Source organism: Trichoplusia ni, chromosome 9 (assembly GCF_003590095.1).
Source record: "Trichoplusia ni isolate ovarian cell line Hi5 chromosome 9, tn1, whole genome shotgun sequence".
In the NCBI taxonomy this organism is placed as follows: domain Eukaryota; kingdom Metazoa; phylum Arthropoda; class Insecta; order Lepidoptera; family Noctuidae; genus Trichoplusia; species Trichoplusia ni.
The window spans coordinates 4651826-4667620 of NC_039486.1; the positions used below are offsets into that span (position 1 = coordinate 4651826).

Below are 15795 nucleotides of genomic sequence, written 5' to 3' on the forward strand. Positions count from 1 at the left end.
TAAGTGACATATTTACACACTTTTACCAAATTTTCCTTTAAGTCGTCTGCTTTTTCTTTCATGTTTCTATTTAATCTAAGTATTTTTTCTTAAATCTATAAAGTGATAAATTTCAAGTTCTTTTTGTTGTAATTAATTGCTATGTATATTATAAAATACTATTTATTCTGAAAGCAATGTCAGTTTTATGGCGTTGTTGCGTCCGTACATTATCTTTATAAGATCTCGCAGTGAGATCGCCAAGATAAAACCTTTTTAATGCTCATAAAAATCATAACTCATGCTAATTGCTTCATATTTTTTAAAGTCACTATAAAAGGTGTTCACATAAATTTTTCACTATGTTTATGTTGCATTCAAAGCGTAATTCGTACGTGAACTACGACTATTTCATCATTGCTATTCAAGATCGTCAAAATTATGATTTTTATTGCCGTATGTTAAAGAACTTGACATAATTGCATGGAAACTGGATCATTGACACTACATTTGACGGAGAGTGTCGTGATACATTGACATTACAAAAACACGAAGGAAATAGGTAATTTCGAGTATATCCGATTATTACTTAATTGCTATCACGAATTTTTAAATAACGAATTTAACATTTGAATGCACCTCTTTGTTTGTTTTTTCTTTTATAATAAAGTTGGCAACAGTTACGAGTTCCAAATTTAAATTTTTGTCAACCCGCAAATTTTAAATTAAAGTAATCGATAAAAGTAAAATTTAACACAATAATTCAAGTAACGAAATAAGTAAAACATATACTCACGATTTTCACGTAGTGGTTCATGTTGTTATTTTATTAACGGGAAGTTACTGACACTGTCACAGTATCACTGTAGTGCACGCGCACTGTGTCCGAATGGCGGATGCGTAAGCGCAGACTGACTGGGGCTCGTGGCTGCAGGGCTGACCGCTCCCGCTGCAAGCAAACGACGGTGGTGGGTCAGCTGCGATACCGCGACACAAATAACCGGTAACTTAATTAGATCGCGGTTTAGAAAAAGTAAAGACCTTGGCCGGTAATATTCGGATCGATTTTAATTATTATGATAAAAAAAAATATTTTTTAATATCCTTCTTTTTACGTACAATGTTCAGTGGGTGGATGTTGGCGGCGTGCGCGTGAGTGTGGTAGTGTGCGCTTGGGCAACTTGTTCACATTATATAGAACGCTGCGCGACCTCCGACACGCGGGAAGTGCGTCCGCGCACCACGTGCTCCCGCTGCCATGGAAACCGCTGTGTGCATCTGGACAACCAATTAAAATAGGAAATTTTGATTTTATAATATACTACTTATCTAAGAAACCCCATATTCTGATGTTCCGAAACCTAGACGAAAATTGCATGAAAATTTTATAAATAAAAATTTAATCAGTTCTTCAAAGATAGGCTATAATCAATTCAATTTTACGTTGGTTTTCTGAATAACGTCTTTGATGATGCAGTGACTAACTTTGACCTTCCAAGGAATTCGACGTCTTGGGCGTTTGGTAATAATTTTAAATTAATTTTCAGCTAAAAGATGACTATGACGTCTAGGACAGACGTCATAGTTTGACACATAGTTATGTACAACAAATAAATATTGTACGGTAATGATGACAAATGTTTTTTAGTTCATTATGATAAAATAATAAAAAACTGTTTGCACATTATTTCCACTTACTTTTGTTTCTTCGTAATAACTATTTAGATGTTAATGACTTTTCATGACATCCTTGATATAGAAAAAGAGGCGGACTCCTAATTATATATTTCATAACATTTCTTTATGCGTATTCATCAGGTAAGTCCGACTGGCGACTAGTTTCGGACCCAACCGGAGTCCTTAAGTTAAGCTGCCGCTCCTTAATCTAGAAACTAAGAGTTAGAGTTAACTGTAATTCTCTTTTTTCTGTTTATGTGAAACTTTTTGAGTCACTGCTTTTGGATCCTAGTTTTTTATTGTGACTCTGTCTGAGGGACTAAGGACTAAAGACTATCCGGGCTGTGTGCCATTTGCCTTTAAAATTCGAGGTGTAGTTATAAAAATAAAATATTTAATCAATTAATAAACCTTCCAGATAATATGGAGCATCTTATAAGAGGTCGCTGTTCATCGATCAGAGTAGCCTCTTAATATTTTCTATTCTGGATGCCTCTTCCTTTCTTTTGCTGGGGAAGATGCATCTTGGACACAGAATACGTAAGCCTTTTTTGGACTGTGTGAAAGCAAAAGGAAGGTTAAACAAATATTGATACTTCAGCCAGAGAAAAACAGGAAGGAGAAGAAGGCTGAAATAAGCAGCTGCACTTGTATAAAGCGGTTTAAGGTAAGATAAAAAAGAAATATACATTAAACTGTATACGCATGAAATACTACATTATATTTTCGGACCCAACTTGTTTTGATCCCGACCGTAAGTCCGGTCAAGCAGTAAAGTGCTCCCTCGAGGCTAAGCTGCAAATCCCTTTCCAAATATAAAAAAACCAGATTCGGCCAATCATGAAATAAATATGACGTGACCACAGCGTTTATTTTCATAATAATTCTTAGCCTATAGGTAAAATATATAAAACATATGTATGTACAAAGTTTAGATTAACGAGTACCTGTTTATTTATAATCGATACGTTTACTAACACTACCTACCTTTTATCATAACAATTAAGGCAACATGCTTTACATTTTTGACTTCAAAATGTGAGAAATGTCTAAAAAGGTATTGTGAGAATTTTGTTTAATATAGGGGCGGAAAATATTTAGGTCGCGAGCTCGCAATATTCGTAATTTCAGAAGCATTTTTAAACAAATGAACACGTTAATTAAGCTTAAAATTGGTATAGTACAGGCTCTTTTTGAAATGCTATGTATGATCTCGAAAATTATTGTAATAAAATCAAAATGGAAGTAAATAGATCCACTAGTCCGCTCTGTATTTGCGATCTTCGTTTTTTTTTTACCCGGAAAGATCCTCATAGACTTTCACCTCGCTGTGGCGGGCGAAGCGGTCTTTTACTGGCTAAAACCAACGGAGTGCTTAATTCATCCCTTGTGCCTGAGACCTCAGGAGCGCTATGCAAACTGTCGCAGTGGGTGGATCCGTTTCTTTCTCCTTTTGCTAATTGAGAAGCACGCATTCCGCGCGCGCCCACTGTGACCTTCGGATTGGATCAGCAGACTTCCTCGCGTCTTAAGAAAAAGGTAATTTATGGTGGCTGAAGGACGACCTACTTCTAGCCCTTGACCGTCGGGCACCATTTGGGAGGTCAATCATGAGCTCTCGCTCCCATTACACGCCTTCATAGAGTGCCACACGTCCTTCATAAATTTTTCATCCATGATCCCCGCCTTTAAAAACTCCGCTTTTTTAACCCTTTCGTAAGTAGTAACGTACCCATTATTTTGAATTTAACTAACATATAACGAAAACTATCAAAACTACTATCAAAACATATAACGAGTCCTGTCGGGGAACAATAATAGTATACAAGAACAGATTAGCTATTTATTTTAAAAGTGACAGTATTGAAATAATAGCTAAATTCTCAAAGCGTATACGTCTATTAATTATTTAGTTAAACAAACAAAAAAACGTGTAAAAAATAATCTACCTACTGTAGAACACAAGTGCACAAAAAGCATTTCTTTTATTGTTAAATGTATCCAATTAAAACAATAAAAAGCAAGTTCATACGAAATTTTTAAATATTATTACTATTAATTTAAAAACCTTATTCTTTAAAAAATAATAGCAATGTTCCGCTTTTTATTTAATCCCTATTGTTCTCCACTTTTCAAAATTGTACCGTGAGTTCAATTTTAATCAGGTTTTATTTGCAGAAAGGTGGTAGATGATATTATTGTTTGGAGTTCTGTAAGACTACTGAGTGAAAGAGCTACTTAAAATCTAAAGTAATATTATATCGATGAAGAGTTACTTTGTTTGAGAATGCTAATCTGAATATACTAGTACAATTTGAAAAAAACTTGAGTGTTGGTTGGCGCATTTATTGAGCAAAGCAGTAATTAAATGAATTATATAAAACCAGGGAAAAGTTGCGTGAACTTGTGAACTTTAATCCGATTTAATAGTTAAATACGCAGATGAAGTCGCGCGTCACTGATTAGAGGAAAATAGTCTGTTTCTTTCTATTTCTGTTTCAGTGCTATTCTCTATCTAGTTAGACCAAGCTTTGATTGCTTTCAAAAATCATTTCCCGTCCATTGAGATTCTGCATAACATCAGCTGACCAATCGTAGCGGAAAGTGTGAGTCTGTGGGACACACCTAGTTATTTATACATATATTCAGTATGCAGCATTTAACCAGTACCACTATTCTGTCCCTACATAGTTAGGCGTAGCAAACGTCACTTGAGGAATCTGGATGAGCAAACTCTCTGTGACCAGTGAACTAATATATAAACTTACTTAACACTTTAAATCAGGCTAAGGCTAATAATAAATCTAGCTTCGGAAACGAAAGTCTCACTGAAATATTAAACAGAGGGCTCTTAAACTCTCAAAGCAATACGATTGCGGAAAAGGGATGGCGCTCTACATCGTGTAGAGTGCTATCTCGGTCGCATGTCGTCTTACTTAAAATGGTGACGGTAGGCTCGCAGTACTGATGTAATATTATTATCTTTTTATAGTACAGACAATTTAATTGAGACATTATAGGACTTATTGAAATGTCCAAAACGTTTATATTGATCATTATAAACTGTGTCATTACCAATTGGAAAATTTCGCTTGTCTTTTATAGATGAGGCAATAATTTGACAGGCCTTTAGGTTGAATTGATACCTTAGTTAATAAATTAAGATTTTAGAAGAAAGACATGATGATGAAATCTATAAGTAACTCGCACATAAATTCCGGTCCCTTATATTGAAATGTTTTTATTTCTAAGTGTTGCTTCTTCACGCTTTGATAAACTACATGTCTCTTGTTTAGGGTACCGTACTGCACAGGGAGATTCCGCTATCTACTGTCTGTCCATCTGTCACTGTTTCTCATGAACCATTTTCGTCGAACATTTAAAAAGTTCACATTAGATGTAGTTCTGTTAACCGAAAAAATAACTTGGCAACACGAACTAATCTGGGACTTAATTCTACTAATGCTTTTTTAAGTAGGATTTAGTGTAAGTAGGTTTACTTACACTAAATCCCACTTTTAGTGTCAAAGCTAAACCTAATTAAACAAATGTCAGTAATACTTATTGAGACATGTAAAACCTACGCGAAAACTAATCCTAGACTTAATGTGTTAAATACTACTTGAGTATGTTCGTGCACTTGCATTTATTATCTATTAATAATATTTTTTGAAGAACAAAAACGTTCAACCCGCTTCAAATAAAAACTACAGAACCAAACTTATGTGACCACATGACAGCCGTTGTAGTTGAAAAAGAATAACAAACATAAAAAAACCGACATTTAAAAAACCTCCTTTTTTAAAATGCTTGAAAAATTGCTCAATTCAAAGAATATGTGTATTAGAAACAACAATTAAGCTACATAACAACTTTGATCTTAGATCTAAACAATATATCTTAATAGCATAATTGTATTATTAACACCATATCTTAATTAAATTACAAATTAGGAAATAATTTCACGCTCACTATCAAAGCTATTCAAGGTTCACCTTTTAACTAGACTTTTATCAAATGTATGCTCCATTTTGCCACTTGGAGAAAGTGAATAAATAAAAGAAACAACAAAATTCAAGTCGTAAATGGGGTATGATAAAATGCACTTAAAATATTGCTAACTAAATAAAACGTTTTTATTTTGTTTACTAATTATGCATTTCACAACTGATTATGCTTTTTCAAAGACTAAATTATATTAAGGTCAATTTTAGAGCCAGCTCTTTTATTTGACCAAAATCTACTATTATATTATAATCATAAAGACTTAATAAATGAAGAAATAATACAACCCTATTCTGGATAGACAAGGAAGCAAAAATAAAATCTATGCAGAAGATCCTAAATTATTACAAAGTCAAGGAAAATATAAGTATATACATAATTCAAGACCATATTGATGTAAATGGCAATACAATGTAAGGGCACGCACATATAACACACATGAGTGCAGACATTTGTAATACTTCGGATGTGTGTGCTACTGATACAGGTAATGCCAGTAGTGGACTTGCCCTTGTTGAAACGTCACAATAAGAACTATAAGAAGGCTTTACTTCCGCCTGCGACGGGGAAGGTGAATGCCCGTGGGCTTTAACAGGGCAATGTCAGTGAGTGGGACTTTTAAAAATCCTTCTTCACGTGTTTTTGTTTCAAGTCTGTCATGGCTAACAATCGATTGTTTTCTTACCGATTATGTAATTTGAGATAAGCAAATTGGGTTTTCTAATTAAAAAACATTTTTATATTTACTCACCCGAAAATCTTTTACTCGAAACTGTTGGTGTTACACATCGATTCATTCACGTTATGTATCATGGAATACCATCTACTTATGAATGACAAAAAAGTGATAAAATGACCTTACTATTGAACATTCCTCAAACTAGGACGTAACATGTCACAAGGTTGTTTAAGTTACCAAATAGTATTTATTATCTGAAATTGCTACCTTATATTAGTTCTAACCCTGAATGCTAAAGGAAATGCGTAAGTACCACTCGAGATAGACACTTCATGATTATGACTTCAGCATATGATTGTAGTTCATATCTATATATATACTAATATATAAAGCTGAAGAGTTTGTTTGTTTGAACGCGCTAATCTCAGGAACTACTGGCTCGGTATAAAAAATTATATTATTTTGTTTATTGTGTAATTATATTATTGAATAGACCATTCATCGAGGAAGGTTTTAGGCTATATATCGTCACGCTGCCACTAATATGAACGAAGATATAATGGAATATGTGGAAAAAACATTGCAGGTATAAATCATAACTTATATTATCTTCTAACCACGCGGACGAAGTCGCAGGCAACAGATAGTTTAAAAAGTAAGGCAGTACATTGATTACTCTGCTTACACGAAAATGCAAAAAAAAGTATAAGTCACTGGCAGTCGCCTTTGGTTCCGCTGCGTAGATGTCAGTAATTGCTGATAAGTAGATTACTGCTTTAAAGTACCTTCCCTATGTTACTTCTAATACCTTCAAGAATAAGTGTACAATATTTCGTCAAGATCGGTTTATTAGCTTCCACGTGACAGCGTAACAAAAAAACTTGGGAGTAATTTTTTTTATTTTATTCAACGAGACAATAATTGCAGAATTGATATATATTAAGTAGCTTGTTCTAGGACCCAGTTTTTTGAGTAGTTCATTTTCCGCATTAATCGACCGCATTCTTATCGTAACTCGATTTATTCAAAACTTTATTAGCCTTAATTATTGTATCACCTTTAATCAAGAACGTCATGAAACAACACAACCACAAGAATTTAACGTAGCGGTCAATCGTGCAACACACTTGCGTTGCATAAATCTAGATCAAAGAAAATAAATCTAAAATTTTGTGAATACCTGAATTAACGCCAAGAAGTTATCCGATTATGAACTAATTATATTGAAATAGCCTCACACTAAAACTTCAAGAATCTACTAAGTCAAGAATATCTTAAAAACTAACGATCAGCATGAGCGCAAACACAATAAAAAGAAAATGAATAAATTATTTCTCAACAAACATCCGGATACTGTCGAAAATAATTTAGAACTTCATCATAACGAAACGCTGAAAAACAACCTTTGAAACATTTCATCACTTAACGGAAAAATCTGTAAAACGTTGCTAGATAATGTCGTCGAACCGAGATTCGGTCATGGTTAAAATAACCGATGATGGGTCTGAACAATCGGCCCAACATACTTTAATATAATTAGAAACACGATAGCGATTTCCATGTTACTTAATTGTGGAGTTTAAAGTGAAACAAGGTCTTTTAAAAGTAAGCTGTTGTGAATAAATTGGATAGCTGTATCATGTGCAAGGTGTTGACAGCGTCCCCGCTTAATATTCAGTCTTTGCTTCGTACACACATGTGCAAACCTATGAACGTCTACATCTCAACGGTCTACTAGACGCCCTCGAATTAATAATTGTAGGGAATATTGTCGCAATATCGAGGCTTAGAACAAATAAATAATTGTATACGATTAGACGGAACAGTTTAGATTTATCAGGTTGCGAGACCTTACTCGATAGTCGCCTTTACGACTGCATGATTAACAAGGAAGTTGTTTCCAAATGTTCAGTCGATTAATGAAATCAATATTGCGCAAGACGAGTCCAAGACAGCGTTCTTAAAAGATACTGACTACATTTACTACTTTAATTTGATTAATGATAGTAAGAGATTTGAATATTTGTCACAAATGTAGATGCATCTGCACGAATAGAGGACAAACATTATCACAGATTTCCGTATTTCACTTTGAGTAGCTACCCAAAAAACACCAAAATCTGAAGAAAGAAATCAAAGAATCTAGGTTTTGTAATAAAGGAATACTATTTAGGTTAATCATCAAAAACGTACAAGAAGATGTGCCAAAAATGTTATCGATGACAAACGCATTTTTTATAAATTACATCTGTATAACAATATTTAAATTCATCACATCCGGTACAGATGAATACTCGTTACCTGAGTCAGTTTTAATGTTATCATACTAAATCAACTTGGTTTTAGGTGTCTGGCTTATAATCTGATAATCAATTTACAAGGGTAAAGGTGTTAAGGTACTTTTGATTTGACGTAAGCTTTTGATACCCTTGTGAACCCTTCAGTTACTTTAAAGTTAACATACTTACTATAACCTAAAATAAATGAATGCTCTCTCGTCTATTTATCCAATTATCTCACGGGTCATATACAGTTAGTCAGTGTAAATTCTCATGACAATGGCATATTATAAGTGACCTTAGGAATGCCACAAGGTAATATTATGGGCCCTACATTTTTCATACCTATTTACTTTTTAACAATGTCTTTTAATTGAAATTAATGAAATACTAAATGCGGTTTTTAAATTCTTTTAATAAAATATCTTTGCAAGTGATTGCCGGAGATCTACTACAAATCGAATATACTGCAATTATATTTTTGTTCTTCCACCAATAGTAAAACTTCCTATAAGATATGTATGATGTGTTTTAAGGAGTACTAATTTAGATTAGACCGTAGGATCAAAAGCTGTACTCCAATAGTCAAGATCATTAAGCTAGAAATCCAGTGCCTAATCTTATACGTGTATATCTACTTTTAAATGCAAATTCAATTTCACACGTGAGACTTATGACTTTTTTAAACTAGATAATACCAAGTGACTGGACGTTCCAGCCTTCAATTTGCAAAACGGTTATATAATGTAAAAAGTAAATATTTTTTACAATTACGTCACGTCTCACGTAGCAATGAACTTGAATAAAGATACTGACATCGACCTAATTACTATATCCATGCTTCAATAAATAAACCTTTGCGAGTGACTTGACAATAATAAAAAAGGTTTTTTGGACACCAATGACGTAAATCTGTTATTAATTTCTGATAACCCAATTATTGCATTTTTGTTACTACAGCCATATCATATCCACAAACCGCAATGTTCTAATGCAACCGATCGACATCCAAGAAGAATAAGCTAAAAGTGATAGAGATGAGTCTTTATGGTCATATTCCATGGTCTGCGATTGTACGTCGTTCCTTTTTTCTCGACATCTAAGAACTTTGAATTGAGACTCCAAAGATCTCGAAAAAAAAACTTATGCAAGTGATGATATATTCTACTTGCGGAATAAATGATTTCATTTCATATCATTTTATTGATGCCAAGGGGGAAGGAAAATTCAAATATGTACTTTTATTTTTAGTTTTTGTAGAACATAGGTTTACATGGTTACATCCTATAGAAACTTTTATAGAGTCGGCTGGCCGGTCTTGCCAGTATAACTCGGTCCCGCCAAAGTTTTTTCAGTTGGTGCAATTCAGTTGTTGCCCTCACCAGCGCTCTGGGAACGCTTACGCTCCTTAAGTTAACTTGACTCAATATATCAGAGTTTCCAAATCATTACGAATGTGTGAACCAGCCATATCCAAATCAATCAAACATCCATCCATTATTCGCCATGAATTTACAAGCATTAGGTATAAGACTTTGAATAGGATCTAAATGAGAATGCAACAAAAAATGAGGTTAGGTATCAGTAAGTAATTTTGTAATTCTGAGCAATGATTTTGTATTAAGTATTAGTCAGTTCATCTACATTCTACAAAAAATAGGTATCGTTCAACACGAATCGTTACGGATCGTTATTTAATCACGCTAAACAATTCACAATAGAACATTTTAAGCATTCAATAAATTCTTAGAAAATAATTTTATTAGGTTAACGAGATTATTTGATGCACCCTAAATCCATTTCAATTGTGACCATCATGAACGATTTGATTCTAGAAAACTACTTATCTAAGTAGGTTAGGCGTTTCAGGTTTTCTCGCGAGAAAATAGTGCTATAATAACCTTGAAATCGATCAAACTATGTATCTAGGTGTTAGAAAAAATACATCTGTTATCGGGAAAGAAAAGGAGGTAAAACGCAACGTTTTAGAGACGAAATAAAAGAAAACCCAAACGAGACTGATACTCACATTTACCCACTACTAAAAAAATTAACATTATCCCTTGTTCCCTTGGTAAGTCTTTTCGGAGGTCGCCCTACACTATAAGACAATTTAAAGTCAACAATCTCTTCATCCAATAACCGGTTATAAACTGATTTTTATGTGTAAAGAGGGAACTAATAAAAATCTTTATCTTTATCATCATCTGCCTTGTATATTATTATTATGTATTCTGCCACTAATGGGCATAAACCTTTGTTAATGCTATTTTTAATTTCTTTATTTGAGTGGTTTCTTAGGTTTTCGAATCGTAGACATTGAAATTTTAGATTTTAATTCCCGACGTTTCGACAACTTTCCAGGCATTCTTTATTTTAATTCTCATCTGTCAACCCGTCGCATCCATCCTGCCAATACTACCTTTTTTGGCATCTCATTCTGGGCTGCTCTAGCCAACATAGTTCGGTAGTTAATTGCTCACTCATGCAATCTTCACTGTATTTTTTCTAATCAAACATTTACTCACAAACATAACGACATGGTACATCAAACAAGATCAGAAGATCAGACTTAACCTTCACCTTGCCGATCTGCCGATCAAGCGTGAAATCGATAATAAAAAATCTGTTATTACTTAATAGGAGAATTGTGCCAAGTTCATAGGCACTACGGCTGTTTCAATTGTCTAAAATAAGTTCGACGAACAATGTGGCCGATTGTGGTCACAATAATGTCTTTTCGTGTGATTTTCCTTTCAATACCGTTTAACTCATTTGTTTATTGTCAATTGTTGCGTTTAGTATTATAAAATGATGTTTTGTAATGTCATTTTCTTGTAGGCACGGGTTTAGATTAATAACTTAACTTAACTTTATCTGGAATAATAGATCTGCTCCAAGAAACCCAAGAAAAATCTTTTTATTGCAGACTCTGGCCCGAAACAACCAGGATTCTTCTACCTCTAAGCTCATTCCAAGTTTCTAAACATAGAACTAATTTGAATAAATAAACAATAAAAAACAAACGAAATGAATTCAAATTATTGATACACAAGCTACTAATAAAGAAATATTCACAACCGCGCCTACGTAGATAGGCGTACTCTAAATTAAAACAATACGTAATCAAGATATATTAGCCTCTATTCAATTCAGTCACAAATTATTCGTTTATATGTCCTCGACACAACATTGAGACAGAAATGGTCAAATAAGTAACATTTAAATATACTAAAATATTATTCAAATTGCACGCAAACATGCAATAATTACTGAGACAACAGTTGAAGTTAAAACGTATTATTAACACGAGGGTAATAGAACTGTGTTGTACTAAAATAGGTGAATGCCACCTTTGAACTCGTAAATAGAGAATTGAATATAGATATAAAGTTAATAAGCCATATTTGCTGTATCTTAACGGAAGGAAGGATGACGGTGGCATAGACCTTGTTGCCACTTCCTTTATAGTTATCGGAACTAGTGCACTCACTAGAAACAACCTCCACGCGACCTAATGTAATGTACACGCGTTAAATTCTTATTAAAAAACAATGTCAACCGATTATATCGGAGAAAATGCGGTTTTTAAACTTGTTTTACTTGGAAAACACTTAGCTTGATAGCTTTAATTCAGCCTTAATGGGCGCGGACAATCATGCAAAGTACAAACCTTAAGATTTTCATATTGATCATGTTTTAAACTAATAATCTTGTTACGATTATCGTGTAACTGTTATGCAATATAGTTTTATTAATAAAATGCACGACAAACATGATTGGTTTGGTTTTAGACAGAGCTATTTGTATGAATAACGGTTGAAATTAATTTTATCGTACCGTTCATGGTCATATGTAAAACAAATAATACTTTTATGGTCTTAAATAATTTTTACTTTAGAATAAGCTTAAGTGGAGTCAGCAAAAATAATGTCTGCAATGTAATTATAAACCTTAACATAATAACTACGCCATCGTCGAAATTAAGATAAAAAAGAAACTACTTATAATTACTCCAAATACATATATAGTCCCATGTATTATCGCCCGCTACAAAAACGTCAGTCTCTAATTGAGACTAAAGCCCATTAACACTTAATAACGACCTGAGAACGAAACCAATTACGCGGCCAATGAAGCAGGGAAAAAATAACTGATGGTGGAAGAAGGTTGGTAGGTACAATGGTCACCGCGTCATTGAAGTGAGCTGTCATTTCTTGTAGCTGGAATATTATGGTAGGTATTAAAGGAATACTGTCAGGACTATTAAGAATTATGTAGTGATGCAGGTTGAGTCAGTTGTTGCACTGCGGTGCAGGTTCAGTTAGAGTCTACAGTTTACGACACTGCCCATAGCTGTATAAGTGTCTCTAAGGATTATCAAAAAAGGGCTATTAGGTATATAACTCGCGAAGCCAACATGGTAGGAAAAGTGAGACGATTTTATTTTTCCGTGCGGTTTTAATTTTTGTAAGCAAAATTGGCTATAGCTACAAATTAATTAAACGCCCTGCAATGGTAACTGGGTTAAAACAAATCTAGTACTGACTTCATATATTATGTTACCTATCGGAAGTCTTTTCAAATTAATACACATATACTATGATACTTGAGAAAGTGTCACACCTTAGAGCCGGCCAAAAAGTCGATACAAATAGAGTCAGTAACTCTGATACAGGCCATTCCCTTCCGCTCAATCCAAAGCAGTAGGAGTCATTTTATGATTTCCTGTCCGAAAAACAGGGTCACACTAGATCCTACCAATAATATAAATGCGAAAGTTTGTATGTATGGATGTCTGGATGTTTATTCCATTGCACGCAAAAACCACATAACGGATTTAGACGACACTTGGTACAAAGATAGTTTATAAGCAGGATTTGTATCGAGCGAGCCCGCGGGTAACGGCTACAAAAAATATGAATAGGTAATCAAAGAGAGACAAGGTCATCAAGAGTTCAACATCTTTGTAATTACAACATTATCAAATCAGGAACTATATGCCTACGCATAATAAGTATAGTATAGTCCACATTTCTGTGGTCTGGCACATAGCTGCAAAGACAGTAGGTAGATCTTACTCGGGCTTACGTGACCACTTGCACGATTCAGGTCGTGACACAAAGATACTTTTGACGTTTTGTAAACCTTGATACAACTTAATACGAGTTATAGTTCAAAAGCTTAAATAAAGAGTAAACATAAAAAAAAAAATCCTACAAGACCTTATTAATAGGACCCTCTATTACGGAAGTTACAAAAAATTTAGATAGAATTTTGCAGATAAAGGAAAGAAATGGAGACTTTTTGATTTTATATCTCCCGGATCATCTCCTAGATTTAAATTTTAGTTTTAACATGTTAATTACCTGGAGTTGAAGATATAGGTCCTATTCGAAGGCTCTCCTTCAAGTTTTGTATCATTTTGAAAAAAAGATGCGATACAGATGCAAAAGTAGGCATATTACATGTTAATTCCATAGGCAATTTTTAGTAAAATATTATTCGATAAATATTATTCATTTACTATATAGCTTTAATAAAATTGTTATCACACACCAGGAACTTGATGAAATTATAATCTACAAACAAACTGATTTAAACCGGAACTGTAATGTGACACGGAATAAGTTGAATATACCTGTTCGTTATACCTTGCAAAATTTTTAATAAATCATATTATGATTTGATAACTTAATTACTCAGACACAGGAACCTTTTTGAGTGACGTTGGTATTTTATTTGAGCTTAAAGTCGGTAGCCGGAAATTGCGTTACCGGGAAATAATTTAAACTCCTTTTAATATAATATCTTCCACCGACAAATTTAATAACATGATTATCTCATGCTTGGCATCCTATGGTATATTCTATTCTTTCTAGCATGCTATGCGCGTATTGTGTCGCGGAGGGGGGTTTCACAAACATACGAATCACATGAACAAAGACTCCCAAACTCAGAACAAACTTTCGTGGATCACACTAACCTTTGTCCTACACGGGGTTCGAACCCGTGACACGACGCGCACAGTGGGTTTGGCATGGTGTCCTCAACAATTCGGCTATCCGTGCAGTCATGTGCCTTTGAGTTTAATTTCTAAGACCTTTGAATCTCCATACATTCGAGCGTTTTCTAATGATGTAAAATGTCACTGATGATCATCGAAACAAAATTAAATAGGCAGGTAAAAAAGCCCAGTCAAGGAACCAATGCTTGCGTTCAGGTAGATATTAAAAGGAGCCTATACGGGGCTATACGAAAGCTACTCCGTTTTATTGTTTATTTAAGTTAGGAGTCCTAGATATATTATCCTAGGACGCTCACAAATAAAATGGCCCGTTGGTAAAATAATCCTCCAAGTCGGTTCTATACAATGTCCCAACTTTACGTCTTCATTGATACAATACAATACTGTAGAATTAACGACACCGTAGTGCAGTAAGTTAATTTTTTTGTATATTTGCAAAGGGCTAAACCCAAGTTGAAGTTCGTGCACGCAATATTGAAAATAAAGTCAACAATTATTTTAAATACATGTAATTTTAGTTGATAATAAACACATTAAAACTGCCGCGGCCTCTAGCGGAGTATTAGGTAATTAACATGCGTTCTGTGTCGAGACGGTGTTGAGGCCGAACTAAATAGGACAGAACCATCGGAAAATATGATTGTACACAATTACAAACGGCTTAAGTCGTGTATTGTGACTGTGAACGCGGTATTGTTTGGGTTAACCTCGTAGCACTCTGTTTAACGAACTTCATATTTGAACGGAAAAAAATGACCGATAGTGTTCATTCATGATGGCCTATCCACCCCAGCCAAAGGGGAACATGTAAACTTATCAGTCACAATATTTAATCATCGTCTTTATGCAGGTCACTTTTTGGGGCAGCACGATCCATTTTTGAACCTATTCCATCTCTTTTCTGAAGATATTGTTACTATTTACAGAAATAACAACTCTGTCTAGTAGACAAAACTCCTTCTCATGTAGATCAAAGACGACCATTGGTCAAAAACAACAACTCGTTTCTCGCAGATTTCTGTTTGTAGATATTCGAGTAAAGATATCCTTTTACGTTATAATATAAAATACACCCAATACCCATGTGTTCTCTAACATGGAAGGGGTAGGTGCGTACGTGCCGGAGTCCAAAACTTGCAACCTTGTGC

The 15795-nt window shown here is 34.2% G+C and overlaps 1 protein-coding gene across 1 annotated transcript in view; it reads right to left on the bottom strand.

Moving 5' to 3' along the window:
- LOC113497337 overlaps positions 1 to 2373 on the bottom strand; it is a 48866-nt gene extending 46493 nt beyond the window's left edge. The window contains exons 1-3 of the mRNA XM_026876858.1: positions 1678 to 2373; positions 1099 to 1257; positions 776 to 928 (exon numbers count right to left, since the gene is read on the bottom strand). Of these exons, the coding sequence (XP_026732659.1) occupies positions 776 to 796 (21 nt within the window). The 5' untranslated portion in view covers positions 797 to 928; positions 1099 to 1257; positions 1678 to 2373. The remainder of the gene's footprint in view (positions 1 to 775; positions 929 to 1098; positions 1258 to 1677) is intronic.
- Positions 2374 to 15795: the final 13422 nt, after the last annotated feature.